Source organism: Mus musculus, chromosome 16, assembly GCF_000001635.26.
Source record: "Mus musculus strain C57BL/6J chromosome 16, GRCm38.p6 C57BL/6J".
Taxonomy (NCBI): Eukaryota; Metazoa; Chordata; class Mammalia; order Rodentia; family Muridae; genus Mus; species Mus musculus.
Genome location: NC_000082.6, coordinates 94,096,003 through 94,117,428, shown reverse-complemented (window position 1 = coordinate 94,117,428; position 21,426 = coordinate 94,096,003). Strand labels below are relative to the sequence as shown.

Genomic DNA, 21,426 nt, shown 5'->3' with positions numbered 1-21,426 from the left:
AGCACACTCTAACCAGACATGGAATGAGTCAGGGGATTAATGTCACTCACAAGCAGTTCCTAGCTGAGAACGACAGGGACTGCCATGTAGAAGTGCTGGCCAATTTTTCCTCTTTTACCCCATTAACTCAGAGGCATACGGCTCCCACTTGGTCCCAGAGCACCCCAGGACTGAGGGCCAGCTGGGAAGGCAGCAGCCAGTGAGGTTCCTATACTTTCCTTTTGAGACAAGGTCTCATGTATCCCAAGAGATCACAAACTCTCTGTATAGATAAGGATGCCTTCCTGGGAGTCATAGACCTTTAATCCTAGCATCAGAGACAGGGCCAGGCAGATTTCTGAGTTCAAGGCTGTCTGGTCTACAGAGTGAGTTCCAGGACAGCCAAGCTACACAGTAAGACCCTCTCTGTCTATCTGTCTGTCTCTCTCTCTCTCTCATGCATGAAAGAAAGAGAGGGGGGGAAGAAAGAAAGAAAGAGAGAGAGAAAAAAAGAAAGAAAGAAAGAAAGAAAGAAAGAAAGAAAGAAAGAAAGAAAGAAAGAAAGAAAGAAAGAAAGAAAGAAAGAAAGAAAGAAAGAGAAAGACAAAAGAAAGAAGAAAAAACAATGCCTTTAACTTCTGATCCTACTGGGACTGGAACCCAGGGCCTGAGATTCTGTGTTACCATCAGACAACTCCTGTCAGAGTTCCCTCTGATCCTGTTCAATATGTGAAGATAGCAAACTTCCTATGAGACCCCTGGCTTTCACACTCATACACACACCTGTGCATATATAACTTTACATATGTGCATAAACATAGACACACACACACAGAGAGATACACACACATCCATACACACACACACACACACACACACACACACACTTTCTAACTCCTCATCTCTGTGTGCCAAGGGGCCAGGAATCTGGTCATGGCAGGGCTCTCTGTGAACTTGGAGAAAGGAGAACAGCCCAAATGTTATCCTAGTCACTATCCCCTGGTCACACCGCATAGCCAAGAGGACAGTGCAACCCCTGGATCTGCCAGCCACCTCCAGGGACACCAGCAAATGTCCTCTAACATCTTTAGCTGACCCAGGCCACACCTGGAAGCCCCCAGCTTGCCCAAGCACCTTCATCCTACAAGTACCTGAGACCTTCTGTGTGCCTGAAGGGGCTAGAGGGTAGAAGGACAAGATATTTCATTCCACCCAAATTATTCTCTGTATTCCTGAAGAAAAGTGCCATTTTTTTTACACACCCTTCTCCAAACCCTGAGGTCCTGAAACTGCCTCCATGGGTAAATCAAATCCTGCCCCCTGTGCTAGAACAGAAGATGTCTCTGGCATCCCAGTGGAGCAAGACTCAACTCTGCTGAGGGTTGGCCACAGGCAAGTGCATCACCGTCTCTGAACCTCAGTATCCTTAAAAGTAAAATGAAGATAAAGATCTCTCACTGGTTGATAGTCTACGTTGTTGTTTCTTCTTCTTCTTCTTTTTCTTCTTCTTCTTCTTCTTCTTCTTCTTCTTCTTCTTCTTCTTCTTCTTCTTCTTCTTCTTCTTTCTTCTTCTTCTTCTTCTTCTTCTTCTTCTTCTTCTTCTTCTTCTTCCTCCTCCTCCTCCTTCTTCTTCTTCTTCTTCTTCTTCTTCTTCTTCTTCCTCCTCCTCCTCCTTCTTCCTTCTTCCTTCTCCTTCTTCCTTCTCCTTCTTCCTTCTCCTTCTTCCTTCTTCCTTCTTCCTTCTCCTTCTTCCTTCTTCCTTCTTCCTTCTCCTTCTTCCTTCTTCCTTCTTCCTTCTCCTTCTTCCTTCTTCCTTCTCCTTCTTCCTTCTTCCTTCTTCCTTTCTCCTTCTCCTTCTCCTTCCTCCTCCTCCTCCTTCTCCTTCTTCTTCTTTTCTTCTTTCCTTTTATGTATTGGAGTACACTGTAGCTGTCTTCAGACACACCAGAAGAGGACATCAGATCCCATTACAGATGGTTGCGAGACACCATGTGGTTGCTGGAAATTAACCTCAGGACCTCTGGGAGAGCAGTCAGTGCTCTTAACCACTGAGCCATCTCTGCAGCTCCTTTACTTAATTTCTTAACCCAGTGCCTGGTCATATGTATTAAGGGTTCTACCCTGTTCTTGAACTAATATTGTTGGTATTCATAACTGGAGTCCAGATTCCATAGATTAGCTGGACCTCCAAGTCCACAGTCTAGAACCCAGGGCCATTGAGGTCTGACATTGTCACTAAGACCATGCCTGTAAGTGGTAGAGAAAGGCAGCAGGGGCCATCATTAGCAAGAGGCAAAAGGAGTCACACTGGACTTTATGATTCACACATACACCAGCCCCAGGCAACAGGAATGTCCCCTCCCTGTTCTTAGTACCTCCACCCTGATCAGCTGACCCTGGCCAGGTGGCTTGATACTCACAGAGGTGGTGTGCATATCGGAGGTGGAAGGTGTCACAGCCATGCACATGATGGTACAGTGTCTTTTCGATCAGGTCTTGTGGCTCATAGCCCGTAAGCTCTGTCACCCTGTGGAAGGATGGTTGTTCCGTGAGTCAAGCTGCTCTTAGGCAATTTCCTTTGAACCAGTATTTGCTTTGCCAACGAATCAAGTGTGAAGAGGCTCAGGGGTGGGGAGGTGTTGGTGTTGGAATGATCTTTTTTACAGGAAGAAAGTCTTTGAATCCTAGCTCAGGGTCGTCTGTAGAACTGGGAGTGAGAATGTTCGGGAACCACCGGCTAGCAGCACGTTTGGGATGGCTTAGCAATGGAACTTTTCTCGAACCCTGCCTATCTGTGGGCACTGAGGGGAAGGCTTTGATCAGACCACTGACATAAGCTGTGTGATGGGGAGAGCCACTCCGGGGACCTGTGGGGACTGTCCTTTGTGAACCTGTTTTGTTCTCTGCATGGCCTAATGCATGCGATCCCCCATCTCAGACCTCCAGTGCTGAGGTTAGAGGCTACATCACCATGCTTGTATGTGGCTCCTGGGAATCTGAGCTCAGGTTATCATCCTACACAGCAGACACTTTGCCCACTGAACCATCTCCCCGGCTCCTTCGTTTGTTTAATTCTAATAAAATAGACATCCCATAATATTTACTATCTTGCCATTTTATGTGCATGGTCTAGTGAATTGACCATGTGCACTTACAATATTCACACTGTACCATGATCGCCTTCCCACACCTTCTGGTTATCGCAAACAGAAACCCCTCACCTGCAAAACATCACCTCCAGCCCTCCTTCCCCCATATACCACCAGGCCTTCTGTTACAGACCCTTGTCCTCCATTCAACTTCCTGTCTCCCTGAACTTATGCCTTCCTTCATACAGGATAGCATGTTTAAGGGCCATTTCCCTTTGTAGCACATGGCAGAGCATTCCTTTCTGGGACTAAATACTATCCTCTCTCAAATAGATACTACGCTCTGTGTTTTGTTTATCCCTTTGTCTGCTGGTGGGTACTGAAGCTGTTTCCACTTCTTGGGTCTGGGTTGGCTCTTTAAATCACTGTTCTACATCGGGTACTGTCAGTCGTGGTGGTTGGTCTCCAGATCTTACAGCCGGGTGGTTCCTACCAATGAGAATCACAGGATAACTGTTTAAGCCTGGTATCCATGAGGGATTATCTACAGACCCCCCAGAACACAGCGCCACGGCTGCAAATGTTCGGGCCAGAAGGTGGAAGTGCTCACTCTCCTCAGGAGTGGAAGACTTTCCCAAGTGTGCCTGTGACATGATCCCTCTACTCTCAACAAGTCCCAGACATATTAATTTCTCACGTCAGCGCTTTGAAGAGAAATGACTGTCAGCAGCTAAGCCCTCATCAGTGCCACACTGGGCTGCCCCTTCCATGGGTGAAATTGTGTGTGGCGGTGGTATGGCTTCACAGACTTGGCCCAACCAAGCTGGGAACTGTGTCCTTAAAAGAGGTAGGTGGCCCTAAGCATGTTGGTGACAGATATTTAAGAACAGATGAAAGAGCAGAAGAAAGGGTTCCAATAACAGTGTGGCAGCGGGAAGAAGTCAGCTCAGGAGACGGTGGAGTGGTGGGGACAGTAATGAAGAAGGCTGGCACTGAGGGCCCTGCTTGAGAGTTGCGAAACACTAGCCACAGACAGAACCGGGAAACGTGACCCCATTTTTATTCTTTAATCTGCTCAGACCTGGATCATACATCTTTCAGAGACTCGGATTTCCTTGGAATGGCTCTCCAGTTGCATGTATATTTCCGTTGATGTTCCTCTAAGATGGAGAGGGAACAGGGTTCCAGGTGAGGGGGGTGGGGGAGGCACTGGCTCCTGCTCTGTTTGTTCAGGACTCTAGAGATTTCTCCAAGGGTCACTAGAACTGCAAACCCAGTCAAGTCTAACTGGGTGGGAGGAAAGGTAAAAGACAGCTGTCTGACTCCAAAAACAGCCCAGGTATCTCTGCAGCATAAACTGAGAGACTCCAGCCCCTGGACCATTGGACTAAATCGGCAAGAATACGAATGTGGTTAAAGAATCACGCACGTACCATGTTCTCAACAAACCATTGAGCAACATTACAAATTAAAGGCCAGGGAAAGGGCTTGGCAGGGTGCCCTCCTGGGTTTGTTCAAACCTCCAGTGTCTGTAAACCTGTCAGAGGGATGTGCCACACCCTAAACACGGCTGGCCTCACCCGACCTTAGCCAAAGCATCAGCCACGGTTTCAAAGAGAACACCACAACACCCTGAGGATCCGAACATCAGGTTAAGCTGAGTTCAGTTGTGCTGGGATGACGATGGGTGAGTGGCCAGTGGCTGCTCCCCGAGGCCCACCACCCTTGCTCCTGTGACTTGGGGGGCCTCAAGCCAACACCTTCCCCACTGTCCATCTGGGGCTGTCCCTCCAGAGCTGGCTGTAACCCAACAGGCTTTCGAGAACATCTCAAGGAGACAGAAACTCAAGCGACAGTGAAGGGTCCCAACCCCCTTAAAGTGTCTCCTCCATGACAGCAGCCTGGCCTCTGAGCTGGCTTCCCTGTAAAGACCCAACTCTTCCCTGTAAAGACCTCCACGTTTCTAAGTGCTGTGAGCTGGGAAAGACTTCCAGTTGCTCCTCTGGGGACACAGCCTCTTCTTTCCTCTTTGAGAGAATTCATCAGAGAAATCTCTTGGGGTTTTCTCGAACTGTCTGAAAAATACATGCAGGCTGTGCTGGCTGGCTTTATGTCAGCTTGACACAAGCTAGAATCATCAGAGAGGAGAAAGCCTTAATTGAGAAAAATGCCTTCATAAGATCCATCTATAAGACATTTTCTTAATTAATGATTGATGAGAGAGGGCCCAGCCCATGGTGGGTGGTGCCATCCCTAGGCTGGTGGTCCTGGGTTCTATAAAAAGCAGGCTGAGAAAGCCAAGGGAAGCAACCCAGTAAGCAGCCCCCCTCCAGGGTCTCTGCATCAGCTCCTGCTTCCAGGTTCCTGCCCTGCTTGAGTTCCTGTCCTGACTTTCTTCAGTATGGACTAGTATCTGGAAGTGTAAGCTGAATAAACCCTTTCCTTTCCAGTTTGCTTTTCGGTCATGATGTTTCGTCACAGCCACGGTAACCCTAACTAGAACAGAGGCAACGAGTGGAAGAAACCAGCTCTCTCTTCTGCACTTCTTCAGTCATGACCTTGGATGGCCCACATGCAGCCTACTTCCAGAAGAGCTCCTGCCACCATCCCTCCCCGGCCCACATCTGCAGTCCTTGCTTCTGCAAGAAACAAAACAGCACTTGCCACCATTCCACCACCCTAGAAAGTGCTGGCCGATGATTCTGTTTCACTTTTGCCTGGAATTTTAGGGTGACCCTAAAATGCTCTCTCACTTCTTGATCCTTAGAACAGCTTTGAAGAACATGAGAATCGATCCCGACTAACCTCCCATCTCACACCCCACCCTGGGCCAGATGGGTTTGTGTCTTTTCAATAAAGAGCCAATACGTGGGTGGAGTAGTCAATGTTGTGGGATATTTTAATGCTGTAGTTTACCTTTCTTCATAAGTTGTTTGTTTTGTTTGAGTTGGTTTACTTGAGTCAGTCTTGCTCTGTAGCCCAAGCTGGCTTTGAATCTGCTTCAGGTTAGCCTGGAACTCACAGTAATCCTCCTGCCTCAGCCCCACAAGGGGTATAATTATAGATGTGAGTCTTTACACTATTTTTTATTAACTTGAAAAACTTAGAACAGAAAAAAAAAATCAGCAGCCCAGAGTAACCGCATATGCCTATGTCTCGCCATCTCATAAGGTTGAGGCAGGAGGATTGCTTGAGTCCTGGAGTTCCTGGAAGGACCTTGGCCTGTGCAGCCAAGGAACCCACAAGCCAAGTGGTAACATGGCCTTGTGAATCTATGAGACTTTGAGCTGCTTCACATCTGTTGGCTACTTTTCATCTTCCTGAAGACTTTCAGGATAGCGAGTGGTGGGCAGAGCTGACAGCTTCTACGCAAGGGCAATGGAAGAGGGTAACACCAGGTGAGGTATCAAGATCTGTGGAAATGGGGCTGGAGAGATGGCTCATCGGTTAAGAGCACTGACTGCTCTCCTAGAGGTCCTGGGTTCAAATCCCAGCAACCACATGGTGGCTCACAACAGTCTGTAATGGAATCTAATGCCCTCTTCTGGAGTGTCTGAAGACAGCGACTGTGTACTCATATATATAAATAAATCTTAAAAAAAAAAAAAAAGATCTGTGGAGACTGGATCATTCCAGAATGTGCAGCTCACCACAATCAAGACATCCCAGATGTCCTGTGAAAATATAACTACTGGCTATCAAATAGTAAACTTTTTGAGGCCAGTTGCAATGGCACATGCCTTTAATCCCAGCACTCGAGAGGCAGGGGCAGGCAGATCTCTGTTCTAGATCAGAGTTCTAGGCCAGCCTGGTCTACAGAGCAAGTTCCAAGACAGCCATGGCAACAACAACAACAACAAAAACCACAATTAAAACAAACAAAAAACAAAACCATTTAACACTTGAGATCTGAAGCTCTCTGGGTAAGATCAGAGGTTGCTCCAGCTCATTTACGTTCCCTTCCCCAGCCTAGGCACTGACCAGGTGTCCACACGCTCTGGTCACGCCTCCCCACATGGAAGGGGAGCTGTCTGCTTTCACCATTGACTAAGGGTGGCTATCACAGAGGTAGGAGCGTCATATGCTGTTCAGAGTGGAATATCACTTATTTCAAAGTCCTACCAGTGTGGTGGAGAGATGAGCGAGGATTCGAGTTACAGCTTTCAGAGAAGACAAAGGGAGACCAAAATGTGAAGCACACGCCTGTCCTCGCGCTCCGGAGGAAGAGGCAGAGGATCTAGGTCATCCTCAGGGAGGACGTGAATTTGAGGTCAGCCTGGGCTATGGGAGACCTTGTCTCAAAAGAAAAGGAAGAGCCAGGCATGGTGGTGCACGCCTTTAATCCCAGCACTTGGGAGGCAGAGGCAGGCAGATTTCTGAGTTCGAGGCCAGCCTGGTCTACAGAGAGAGTTCCAGGACAGCCAGGCCTACACAGAGAAACCCTGTCTCGAAAAAACAAAAACAAAAGAAAGAAAGAAAGAAAGAAAGAAAGAAAGAAAGAAAGAAAAGAAAAGAAAGAGAGAAAGGAAGGAAGAAAAAGAGAGAGAGAGAGAAAGAAAGAAAGAAAAGAAAGAAAAGAAAGAGAGAAAGGAAGGAAGAAAAAAAGAAAAAGAAAGGGAGAGGAAGAGGAAGAGGGAAGACGAGGGGAGAAAAAGAAAGGGAGGGAGAGAGAGCCCTCTTATGTCGTATGGTCAGTGTGCATCACAAGCTTACAATCCAAACATTAGGCAATTCATTAAAACAAGTTCCTGCATCTTAAGTCTGTCCTGAATTCTTTACCTCATGACTAACTTCCTTGCTCATCTGCGACCAGTTCCAGCACCGGGGCTTTCTGGGCAGTCACAGCAATGGTGACAGCTGGGGCCAGGCAGACTCACCTGGAGTCCAGGAATATGAGCTTCAGGTCAAGGCTGGCCCTGAACATGAACATGTTGCTGTGGAGCTTGATCTCCGTGATGGCGCTGGGCGGTAGCGACTGGCCCACGGCCACCAGCCCCACGATCTGGTAACAGGAGTCGTACAGGGACATGTCCAGCATGTACTGTCTGATCTTTAGGTAGCCGCTGCAGTGAATGACCTGGGAAGGAAGACACAGGCTCAGGGGGCACCACCGCTCTGCCTTAGCTTTTTTTGGCTTTGTTTGTTCATTTGTTTTTGAAGTGGTAGGCCATCCTTCACCCAAGTTCCTGTTGAGATGTATGGTCAACATGCCTATAAAAGCCTAAATTGCATCCAGGTGGTAGTGGCACACGCCTTTAATCCTAGCTTTGGGAGGTAAAGGCAGGTGGATCTCTGAGTTCAAGACCAACCTGTTCTACAGAGTGAGTTCCAGAATAGCCAGGGCTACAGAGAAACCCTGTCTAGAAAAACCAAAACATAAGCCAACAACAACAACAAAACTGTTCCTTATGAAATCAGATGCACAGCTGGTGCCCCAGGCTCACTAACACACTAGCACACGGTGGGCTGCCCCAGGCTCACTAACACACTAATGCATGGTGGGCTGCCCCAGGCTCACTAACACACGGTGGACTTGGATGTGACTCCTGGCCAAGTTTGACTAGAGAACACAAGAACACTAGGGAACACTAGAGCACTTGCTGGAATTAAAATGTTTTCCAACTTCTAACAGGATTGAACCTGACATTTCTATCACCCAATACACTCACCACTCCAGGGAATTAAGAACACTCTAAGTGAAATCTTTATTTAAATTTTCTGGCCAGTGCCGGGCTTCCAGACTTGGGTCCTCACGATTGCCTGGCAAGGACTTTACCAACTGAGCTGACTCCCCAGGCTAATGTGTTCACCTTTAATTTGTTTATAATTCAAGTTTTATTCAACAATAAGTCAACAATAAGGCAGTAGTTAGAGAGCCAAAGACCACATTGGAGAGACTGCACAGTTCCCAGGGCGAATGAGGCACCTGGAGGCATCCGAATCACCTTCCACCCGTGGTTAAACACGGGTTCCACCCGTGGTTGCCATTTAAACACTTGAAATCCTGCAAGGACCATGGCTGTTACAACAGTGACCAACTGAACCCTAGCTCTCTGTCTCTCTGTCTCTCTGTCTCTCTCTATCACTCTCTCTCTCTTTGTTTCACATTGTGTGTCTCTGTTTCCCTTTGTGTCTCTGTCTTTCTGTCTCTCTATGTCTGTCTTTCTCTCTATCTCTCTCTGTCTCTGCCTCTCTGTGTCTCTCTGTCTCTCTATCTCTGTCTCTCTGTCTCTGTCCTTCTCTGTCTCTGTCTCTCTGTCTCTGACTCTATTCACATACACACACACACACACACACACACACACACACACACAACACCCATGCCAGGTCTCACATAGCCTAAGCTAGCTTAAACTCACAACATAGTGGAGTATAACCTTGAATTTATCCTTCTGCCTCCATCCCCCTTATGTTGGGGTTACAGGTATTAGGACTACCACACCCAATGGAGTGCTGGGGACCAAACCTAGGGCTTCTGCCTGCCAAGCACAAGCTCTCTACAGCTGAGCTACACCCACAGCCCGCACAGATTCTCTTTTCAAAAATTCTTTCTACGGGATTCACAAATTTACAGTGTTTCGAGCTGGAAGAAATCTTGAAGGCCTTCCAGTCTAGCATGTTCTCCCACCTTCCTGACCGGACAGGCAAGGACAAGACAAACAGGCAATGTATGATGTACGCGTTTACAGCTGGACGAGTGGCAGGCAGAAACTAGTAAAATACAGAGACCTCTTAAGGAACAGGTTGATAGGTGCAGGCCGAGCTAAGGGCTTCCCACCCTGACTCAAGGAGGCTTCCCAACTTCGGGAAAAATAATGTGTATCCATCAAGGTGTAAAAGCTGGAGACGGGGGAGAGCTGGGTTAGAGCTTTTGCTTACTGAGGCCCAGGCACTAGGTTTAATTCAAGGTATACAAAAAGTAACCATGGAACACAAAAGTCAGCAGTGGGATTAGGGTCAAGGTCAAAGAAAGAGATCACCAGCTGAGAAAGCAAGCCTCTAAAGAGAGGCAGGAGGATGCAGGGCAGAGAGGGGTGTTCCAAAAGGAGAACTGAAAACACAAAGACCTCATAGCACCCCCAAACCCATCCTCCTTTTCCAAGGAGGCAAGTGGAAAAGGCTGCCAGCTCAGCTGCCTCCAGCTCCACCCCCTCCCTCTGCCCCCTCCCCCAACCCTCCAGCCTCCTCACCCCCCCCACTCCCCTTCATCCCTCCACCCCCAAGAAAAACAGCACAAGAGACTCCTTCAGGGATCCCTGGCAGATTCTTCCAGGCCTACTCTCCTAGCTGGAAACTCCTGTCTCTAACACTGAAGCAGAATATTACCAACTGGTCATGTAGCTGCTCTTCTCTTAGCTTGCTAATTAACCTCAGCAAGTGGCCATATCTGGCAGGGAAATTCAACCAGGCCTAGGTCAAGGCCTCAGCTGTGCCACTTAGCTTGGCATGCCGTCCCTCCTCCCTTTCCCTCCCATGCTTGAGGATGAAGTAAGGCCAGCGTCACTCCCTTCAGAAGGCCAGGGTGGCCAGATGGGTGTAAGTACCACAGAGAGGTCAGAGCCTGGCACCTGGGAGGCCTCGGTGGTTATCGTGAAACACCATCTTCCATACCAGATTCACTTGAGCATTCTGGTAGTTAGATCTCTGTGGAGCAACTGCTCACTGCTGCTCTCCGACCCTGCCCAGGGTGCTCAACAAACACGGGGGCAGCTGGTCCAGTGGAGCCGATCGGTGAGGTGCAAAGTGGAACTCATAGTGAGGGGATGAAAATCTATGCTAAGCCACAGCAATCCTGGTCTTATATGATGAAATCCAACCAGCCTGGAACATCTGTGTATAGTGCCAGGTCTTTGGGCTCATAATCCACCCTGAGCCTAAGCTCAAGACTTCTGTCCTGGCAGAGGTGACATGGTGGCTTCCCCAATCCTCTCTCCTGCCTCAAGTGTGAAGCAGAGTATAAGACACACAGTGAAGGCCTCTGCCACCCTCTCCTGTCTCCACTAGGAGCCCGGTGTACCTTGTATCCACTGCATGTCAGGCCTGCGTTTCGTTTTGCCAAGACGCACTTCATTCGAAGAAAGAAAGACCGCTCTATCTCGTACTCTGAAAGCAGAGGTGCCGTTAGATAGCAACTGTCCTGCTTGCATCCCCAACAGCCCCCAACCTTGCACCCACAAATCCCCAGGGCGGATACAGCAGCAGCCAGATGCCTCCTCACACACACCCAGACCCTGACCCAGAGAGCCCTGCCAACAACCAAAGTCTAAAAGGAAACGGTAAGAGACCGTGATCATCCTGGTACAGTTTCGGAGACTTTGAGGAAAAGCAGCCTGAACCACTACCATAGCAAGAACATTGGAAACCAATGGGTCAGCCTGACGGACCCTTTCACAGGCCACAGAGGAAATGGGTGCCAAAGTGGCTTTTCAAAAGGCCCAGAAACATCTAAAATCCTTTAAGGCAGCAGATACCAAATGTCAGGCACAACTTAGCCCCCTGTCCCTGGCAGATGGAGAAAGACACATTTACCTCTTGGCAACTACATGGTAGATTCCGGAACACCATAGCTGGTAAGATGATTGTCACTTTGGAACACCCTTCTTTCTCACCAGGGCTCAGCCTTTACCTGCTGAGCCATCTTCTGGCCTTTTCCATCCCTCACACAGCGAAGTTTTGGCTACACCATTAACTGTAGCCCCAGGCAAGGAGACCCACTAGTCAGCATCCCTCATGGGACTGCCAGGGAGCATTGAAAGGCTGGGGCCTCCAGAATACACTGTGTCTTCCTAGCACTCATCATGACTGTAATTTAAGGAGGTGTGTGTGTGATGCCCAGGCTTTTAAAACAATCTGTGCCATGGCACACAACCTAAAGTCCCTGCTCAGAATACTTCCACATGCAAAAAATAGATTACAAAAAGAAACCAGCTGTGTGGGTACAGAATTATCAAAGACTTTAAACATAGCAATATGAGTATAAGTACCTGCCTATTTACTATGTTAAATTAAGATTCGGTCACGGGCCTCATCACTCAGAAAGTTTCCAAGTATCCACTGCATACATCTTTTTTAAGTATCTGTAATGTCTGTGGCAACAAAGCCAAGGTTCTAATGATTGCAGCACGGTCAGAAAGCCTCCAGTCACGTGCAAATGAAATGCAAAATTACATGGATATAATTTCCCCCTGGTATCTAATGTTCCCCAGCTCCTGGTTCTGTCCTCAGAAGAAGCAGGTGGGCCTAGGCTCACAACAGGCTGTGCTGGAATTTTGAACCAGGAGCATGTGAGGGGAACAGCCTGTGACCCAATGCTGAACAGCTCGTGGCACATGGTAGGGACTCCATAACTGTCCACTGAAAACACAGAAGAAGGTGGGAGACAAGGAATGAACACTCAGCCTGTAAGCGCAAAGCCCCGGGCTTGCTCACACCAGCGCAAGCAAACAGCCCTGAGGCACAAGTATAGCAGCTGTTAATCTCACCCAAACCTACACCGGCAGGTTTAGGAAGCCGAAGCAAACCCTCTCCTTAGAGCACGAGCATGACCCTGTTTCATTCTGGTTTCCTGTGCCGTGGAGGACGAACCTTGGAGCAGGTGATGGTGGAGCGGTGGGTGGGCTGTAAGTACGGCTGTCATCTCGTCGTGGTCAGAAGGATGTATGTATTCATAAATACTGTTGCCTGTGAGCTCCACCTGCCAGGGAATGGAAGGGTCAGACATGTCACAGGCCTCTCCACAGTGGGGACAAGGGGAGAGAAGACAGACCAGGTGTCTGTCCTCCACAGACTCACGTCACATGGGGACAGGACTCTGGTCTCTCCTTGCAGCTCACACCTTGGCCAAATGCAAAGGTGGAAATGAGCTTCTCTTTGCAGAGCTCTGAACTGTGTCCCTAATCCTCACCCCTGAAAAAGCCAAGGGCACAGGCTTGGGCTTCCAGAGGTTGCTAAGTGGGCAAGGTACACAGGACAGTTGACAAACTGAAGGGTGGAGGTTAGAGGCTTGGACACCCATGGTTAGAGGCTTGGACAATGTCCTTCAGACAGGGAACATCTCAAAACACTAAAAGCTGCCTCTGTCCCACTGTCACTTACATGCCAAGTAAGGTGAATGACCTGCTGGACACTAGCTGCCCTTGAGTGGTTCTGCACCCCGTGGAGAGCCATGTCCACTCAGAGGCTGACCAGCTGAGAACCACAGAGGAAGACTCTGGTGCCACTCAGACAAAGGCCCTTCTGTGTCAGCACTGAACCATGCCCCAGGCACAGCCAGAGCTTCCTGGTGTTGCCATGAATAATAAGTCTCTGACCTTCCTGGTCCAAGCTGCCTAGGCTTCTCTGTGGACACACCCAGGGTATGGCTGGGTCCCTCTGCATGACCTGTGACCTGAAGAGGAGTGGGGCTTAGGCAACATGAAGGCCGCAGTGGCTTCCTGGGGTTGCTATCTCAACATTCAGACATCCCAGACAACACCCCACAGGGTATTAGCATTCAGGCTCTCGGCAACAGCCATGCTGGACAGGGCCCTGGAGTAGACTCCTATGCAGTAGAGGTGGGTCTTATTTTTAGAATTACAATCCAAAGAATTGAGTCAGCATACTTAGTATTACTTAGGGGCCCCAGGAATGGTGGTATTAACTCCATCAGAACCAGTCAGTAGGGAGAAACTCAGCACACCAAGTGCCCTCGGACGGCAAGAACCTTAGGTGGATCTGAAGACCTCTCAGCCCAGGCAGAGGGTAAACCAAGACAACAGAGAGGCTGTGTGGCTGGTGCTGTCCCTGGCTTCAGATGCTGTGAGTGGTCCTGAGGACACACCTGGTACTGAGTACTGTGGGTCACAGGATCAGCTGTCCAGGGGTCTGACTGTGCCACCTCAGGAAGCAGCCTAGTGACATGTTCCCGGGACCCATAGGTTTGTTAGCGTTCAGCCCCAAGATCAAGAAGCAAAGGAGAGGCCACTCTGCCTCCCTGTCCTCGCTGTCCAGTCTGTCCAGCTGTCCAGTCTGTCCAGCTCTCCAGTCTGTCAGGGTGTGAGGGCCACGTTCCCTTTTGTTTCTAAGCCTTACCTCACAGGCAGCATCCACCATTCTATTTTCTTCATTATTCCTGGAATCTTTCCTTCCAATATTACACAAATGGGGGGAGGAGGACAGGAGGGACCTCCCTGCCACCTACTTAACCCTCACGCTCTAAACCTGAGGCTTCACAGCCATCCCCAGGGCAGACTTGCCTCTGTGAAAATACAGTGCCTGATTCAAAACCACATTGGAGTTACGGTTGGTTCTCGGTTATTTGTGTATTTGTGTGTGAGCGTGTTTTGTGCCTGTGCTGGGGGAAGGCACAGACGTGTGGAGGGAGGTCAGAGGACATCTTGTTGGATTTGACTCTCTCCTTCCATCATATGGGTTCTGTCTGGGACAAGTAGCCTCACCACTCATCTCCCCTGGCCAGGTGATGTTATTAAAAATTAGAGAATAAAAATTAATCGGTTTTTTAAAAATAACATTCTTGTTAATCCCTAAAAAGTTTGAATAAGCCTTGAAGCCAGCTGTTTGAGACCCGGGACATCGCCTTTCTTTGAAGGTGTCCGGGGGTAGGGGGGCTGTCACTGTGCAAGTGATGGGAAGGTCCAAGCCAACAGTCAAAACACTAACTCCTTCTGATTTTGCTTCCTTCCCTCCACCAACTCCCTTCACACACACACACACACACACACACACACACACACACACGTCCATCACTCCCATCCATCCACCTGCCCCTGCCCCGTCCACTTCTACCTAACCCCTAATTCCAACAGCTTATTTAAAAACAAACCAGAAGTGGAATGGATTGTTATATTGTCTAATTATTCTCCCTTGCTTTTTTTTTTTTTTTTTTTTTTCTGAACGAAGTGAGCATTTAATCTTGGTTGAAGTTCTGTTTGGGGAAAAAACAAAACAAAACAGTACTCAAGTGATGTCTCTGCAGACAAGCATCTTCAGAGACCTTGCTGAAGACCCAGCCTGCCCTTTAACTAAACTGCTCTGTCTGGTTTCAAAGCTTCTGTTCTCGTCACAGGTGGGAGTACAAGGCAATCCAAGATTTGTGAATGAAGGACTTGGTGCTTTTGAGCTCTGGGGCCCATCGTAAAACGAATGGGATTGTCTAGGAACCCCAATAACCTTTAAAAAACGGAAATGTCTTCATAGAAAAAATATGGAGTAATATATAACAGTGCAGATCTTAACTCAAAATTATGGCTGACGTGGTGTTTCCTGTATTTATATATGTGTCCATTCTTTTAAATGCTGAAAGAAATACAGCTATGTTTACCCCAGTCCCCAAAATATATGTAACTCTAAAGATACCTATTTGTTTTAACAAAACTCCCCGGGTCTCATATCTCAGCCTTATTAAAACAGCACTTCAATGAGCTGTTTTAATGTCTGTAAAATCCTGCTGACCACAAAAGGAATGGCGTTCCCGCTAAGAGCTTTTTAATGCCTTGCTGAATAGTTTCTTCCTGCCCAGAAAGCTGATATGATAAATTTGATGATAAAGGGTCTGTGTGGAAAGGCAGAGTCACTTGGCTGCTGAGAAACGTGCATGGGCATTTTGCTGAGTGTAGCAGATGAAGCATTTTAAATTAAGATGGTTTGGGATTCAGGGTTCAAGCTATGTAAACAAACATAAGTCAGAGCCTTTTATTCCCCAAGTGAAAGAATTCCATCTCAAGCCCCTGAACAGCATGGCTGCTATTTTTGTTAGCCAGTCTCTGGCATCCTTCTCAAATATTCCATTTTTCTTTATGTGTCCCATAAACAGCTATTTCACGTATGTGTTCACGTCTTTGAAAATGAGTATTGGTTACCTAGACATTGTGGAACATAACTTTGTTAGATTTAAACCATATGGATACTAAAAATGTACACAGAGCTCTATTTTCCCCTCATTGTTATTTTTAAACCAGAATTCGACAGTAGTGATCACATTTGTTTGCTAATTGGAAAGCAAAGTAAAAGAACAAATTCATCCCTGAGAAATAGATTTGTTATTCCAGCATTTATTTTTAAAATGTAATCGTGGTCTTTAAATGAAGATGGACTTACTACACATGGAGAATTATTTTTACCTCAAATAGACCATTCCCATGGGACAATCCCTTGCTGTGAACGTTCACACAATCGTGGCTCAGAGTGCTCCCCATGGCCCTCTACAGCTGAGTATGACCTGGACTCCACAGGAGGGAGCACCATCTGCTGATGACATCACTGAGTGTGACCTGGACTCCACAGGAGCATCATCTACTGATGACATCACTGAGTGTGACCTGGACTCCACAGGAGCATCATCTACTGATGACATCACTGAGTGTGACCTGGACTCTCTATGAGCACAGAATGGCACCATGAAACTAGAACCTATGAAAGACTCTGGCTGTCACTCATCAGAAAGCACTAAGCTTACTACTGTTACTTCATTGTATTTTGCTGTTCCAGGGATCAAACTCAAGGCCTCATGCCTAACACTGAGCTACACCCCCACCCCCAGCACTTTTATCTCTAATGATCTTGTTTAAGAACCAAGTGTAAATAAATTTAATAACATGAATGTTTGTCATATTGACCTCACAGTTACTACTTACAGAAATAACTTCCAGGATGCAGAACATGGTTGTTGTTGTTGTTGTTGTTGTTTTGGTTTTTATAAGACAGAGTTTCTCAGTGTAGCCCTGGCTGTCCTGGCACAGGCTGGCCCAGAACTTAGAGATTCTCCAGCCTCTATCTGAGTGCTGGGATTAAAGGTATGTCTCACTACAGCCCAGCAGGCAAAACATGTTTTTAAAGAGTAGTTGGCTTGGTATCCCATGCAATACTTCTCGTTTTATGCAGTGCAGATCTGCCTGGCTTTCCCTCCCCTCTGGGGCGTTAATCATGAGAAGAGATGGGTTTGGGGAAAAATGTTGTTGTTGCTTATTTAAACAGCTCACCAGGGATCCCCAGACACCAGCAAGGAGATCCCCAGTAGCAGAGGCTGCAGCAGCAGAGTTACTGTGTTTTAAACGTTGCTGACTGGGGCTCACAGCCTCACTTAGAAGTCAGGAAGAAACCAGTTGTTCTACACAGTTGGTTTAGCTTTACTCTATTTAATCCATCTTTCTTCAGGGGATGCAGAATCAGAAGGTATTCCCCTACAGCCTTCTTGCAACATAGTAGCATGTGGTCCCTCTCCCCTTTCAAAAGTGATGCTACCAAGTTTTATTTCTGGGCCTGATCAAAAGGAAACGTGATACACAGCTCGTGAGGTTGCCTAGCTTTTCTTCAGCAGAGTTAATCAGGAGCAGGACTCAGATCTGTCACCTAGCCCATGCTTTGGTCGTTCTTAATTAGAGTGTTCATAGTCAATCCATCCTATTTCTCACATGGAAAGAGGAAAAATGACCAGGAGGCGCTGCCTGGTGGACAAGTCATCTACTGGAAGCAGTGGGTATCCTAGGCTTCCCCCAGGACTTGGGGTGAGCCACCACATTCCAAATAACCTGCAAGTCCCAACAGGTACCCACCCAAGGCTCTAGCTTGGGTTCAGATGCTAATAAGTTACAAGGTGGCTGTTCAATCTATGCCTTGAGAGACGGTTGGAGGCCTTACTTTATTATTTAAACTATGGTTCTGGGACATGAAATGCCTGTTTAACTAGACAGTGAAAACTGTAAAATTGATTTGTTTTGACTGCTAGGAAGCTCAGATCTAAGTTTAATATTCAACAATAGGGACTTTAATACTTTAAACGTTGCTGATTGATCAACCTAAAAGTGCATGAAGTGTTTTGGTATATTTATAATGTTGTTGCGGTGGTTTTTGCAGATCACAAATGGAGGCGAAAAATCACCTGATCAAGGTCATTTGTGCACAGATCAAGTCAAGAGTTATGATAAACCAGTCTGGGCCCTGGCTTTCTGCATATGATGATCTAGAAATTCATAGAACTATTACCACAGAAATGTGGTTATAGATGCAGCCTCCCTCTCCTTCTCTCCCTCTCCTCCTCCTCTCTCTCTCCCTCTCCTCCTCCTCCTCCTCTCTCTCTCTCTCTCTCTCTCTCTCTCCTCCACCCTCTCTCTCACACCCTCTCTTCCCCCCTCCCTCTCTGCCTCCCCCTCCCTTTTTCTTTCCTGTTTTGAGGATTAGTGCATTTACTGCTCTAAGTCTGAGCTCTGCTCCCAGCCCTGTAGACTAGTAAATCTCATGTTGTCAACAGTATTTCCAGTCTTACAAGTGTGTCAATCCTATGAGTCAAGTAGGTACAAGAGCTAAGCCTCAGTGAATTGTATTCAGAAGAGCTGATCTTATTTTAAGAAAGAAGAGAGGAGGAGGAAGAGGGGAAGGGGAGGGGAGTGGAGGAAGAGAGGAAGGGAGGGAGGGAAATTGGGAAGTGAGAAACCTCATTTTTGCTTAACTACAGGAAGAAGCTTGCAGCTCAGAGTCCTAGGGTGTCTCTCAGAGCAGTTTCTCCATATTTATATCGCTAATTCCAGTTTCTTCCACCATTGGCCACACTGACCATTCATAATGTAGAAAAACATTTAGTTCCTACCTATATAAAAACTGTGGCCCGGCAGTGGTGGCGCACGCCTTTAATCCCAGCACTTGGGAGGCAGAGGCAGGAGGATTTCTGAGTTCGAGGCCAGCCTGGTCTACAAAGTGAGTTTCAGGACAGCCAGGGCTATATAGAGAAACCCTGTCTCGAAAAAACAAAAACATGTTCCTCTCCGACTCAGTCGGAGAAGCATCACTTTGCACTGGGAGGGTGGTGGCTGAGACTGTACAGACTCATGGCAGCTCAAGAGAAGAACTAATATTGGCTTTCCAGTTCTAAACCGGGACACTTCCACCACCTCCTCTAAGGGCCAGGAGTACCGTGAAAAAGGCAGAAGATAAAGTCTGTGAACTCATCTTCTGGATGATGCACAACTGCAATCCCGAGCTCGTAGTAGCTGTGTTTGCCGCTATAAAATGCCTTTGTGCTGGATCTGCATGGAACAGGCCCATCAACCTATAGCCAGGCTGGACTACAGGCACGGGTGAGGGAGGGGCTTGGAGGCCCCACCCCTCCCCGGTGCCCTGCTATTGGTTACTGATCACAGACAGTCCTTGCCTTTGCTTGTCTACTCCCTGGTGAGTGGCGAGTCCGCTAGGCTCCAGTGAGTAGCTTCAGGCCAGCAGTCACACAGAAACCCCCAGTTAAACCCAGTGGATCACAAAAGAAAACAAGACAGGCAGGAATGTGGGAAAGGTCATAGGGACGTGGGGCAAAAGAGGCAGTGAGGGGTGCAGTACTCAGACACATTAAACACACTTGAAATCCGTCAGAGAACAGGGTTTTCAATGTGCCTTGTGACCACGAGCCACGGGTGGAGTGAATAGGAGTGACCTTTCAGCCTCTCCCTGGCCAGATGTGCCTTTAGCCCCCTAGCAAACTCTCTGGGGACAGACAAACTAAGCTCAGCTCTTCTTCTAAGAAATGGCACTCTGGAAAAGTTCTGAAGAAATCAGGACCTTGCAAACAGTAGTGAGCTGGATTTTATGACTTTCTGTCACAGAATGTAAAATGCTTACTGAAGCAACCACCGAACTGGGGGGGGGGGACCTCAGGAAAAATGACCCTGAATTCCACGGGAACAGCCCATGAGCCCACCCTGCCCTTTTAACCTCCCCAGGGCACATGCTACACAAAACCCAGGTTGAAAGAGCGCTTGCCTCTTGATCCACAGCAATGCCAGATACCACAGGCAGACAGTGAACAAGGATAGAAAGGTCCCCCTTAGGAAAGCTCTTTTTGGTACCACCTGACATTACTAAATGACAGATCAGGAAATCTGATTTTTAAAAGACTGTAAAAAGTGATCTTGGAACAGAGCTGACCGCAGCTGAGACGTACTGACATTAACCTCAAAGGAAAAAAGAAAGTAAAAATGTAAGTCGAGGGAAGCCCACGGAGGGGGCTTCACGATTATACATTATCCTCGTTCATAAAAGCATGTGAAAACAGGTTGGGCAACGCCATCAAGACTGTTAACATTTAATATTTCAATGGTCCATGGAATTAGACAGTACCTACCTGGGACAAGCCTAAATGGACAGAAGCGGTCTCAGATATATACATGATTTTGCCATCAGAGGCCACCACGAACACAAATCCATCTAGAGTCTGTAAAGAGAAAGAAACAGTGTGAGAGACTGCAGTTAGACATCTCGCAGTGAATCCAGCAACCAGAAGACTCTGGACTGGAGGAGTCCATTAAAATGAGAAGGGCTGGGGGCGGGGGGGGGGGGGGGGGGAGTAAGTGCCTTGGGGGAGGGTGTTTGCTTAGCATGCCTGGGGCCCTGAGGCAAAACTTTATGTGTGCATATTTGTTACAGGAGAGACTAAAAGTCCAGGGCCATAAGGACTGCAGGTAACAATGCTCAGAGCCTGATCCCCAAGCCAGGATCTCAAACGCTTTCAACGCACTTTTAAAACAATCTCACATCCACAGTACAGAGACCACGCAAAGCACTTGGGAAGTCCTAACCCACTCAGCTTGAACGCAACCGTGGCTTTATTGTTTAGCCTTATTTAGCACTTAGAACGAATCCGAATCTGGCATTCTATGGTTCTTAGGGGAGCACCTACCGCTCCACAGGCCACTTAATGTGGGAACTGGCAGTGGCTTATACCACTAGGACCGACCCTTTATTTGCCACGGTTTTCTAGTTACCCCTAAGTACCGTTAGAATAATAAATTCCTACCATTGCCATTCCCGAGGAAATAAAACAAAATGTTCGATTATTCTACCAGACCGTGTCTACAGAGTCAAGCATTTAGACTTTGAAAGGGATCAAATGACCTTTGCCAAAGTCAAGAGGAAAAGAGTACCGACTTCTGAAAAATGCAAACGAACCCAATGAAATTCTGATTTCTGTCTAAGCTGGCTAACCTTCCAGAAATAACGTGAGATTGTAAAAAGTGATCCAGACAAGAAAGAGAATAACAACCGCACCATCAAGGGGGAAAAAAAGACTAAATATTTTTGAGAAGAAAAACCTAATACTGTATTTACTCATTCATATTTTAAGATCAGGAACTTTAAAGGGGGGACAATAAAGTTGCTAAAAGCTTCATACAGCATTCAATTGTACACCCATAAAAATATCCCAAATTAATTTCTGGCTACGAATACTATTTTTACAGCATGTAATTGAAACCAGATTACTGTTGAGTTTCTTAAAAGAAAAAAAAACCCACTCCCTTAAAGGCATGGAATGGTCAAAAAAGTGAAGGAAAAATAAAATATAAAGATATCCTCAACCTTCCGCTGAATCGAAGTTTAC

General features: G+C 47.3%; 1 protein-coding gene across 5 annotated transcripts in view; it reads right to left on the bottom strand.

Moving 5' to 3' along the window:
- Sim2 (single-minded family bHLH transcription factor 2) overlaps positions 1–21,426 on the bottom strand; it is a 41,929-nt gene that overhangs the window by 9,604 nt on the left and 10,899 nt on the right. For all 5 annotated transcript variants that reach the window (XM_006522966.4, XM_017316897.2, NM_011377.2 and 2 more), the window contains exons 3-7: positions 20,173–20,262; positions 12,654–12,762; positions 11,086–11,171; positions 7,946–8,145; positions 2,400–2,506 (exon numbers count right to left, since the gene is read on the bottom strand). In XM_006522966.4, coding sequence (XP_006523029.1) covers positions 2,400–2,506; positions 7,946–8,145; positions 11,086–11,171; positions 12,654–12,762; positions 20,173–20,262 — 592 coding nt within the window. The remainder of the gene's footprint in view (positions 1–2,399; positions 2,507–7,945; positions 8,146–11,085; positions 11,172–12,653; positions 12,763–20,172; positions 20,263–21,426) is intronic.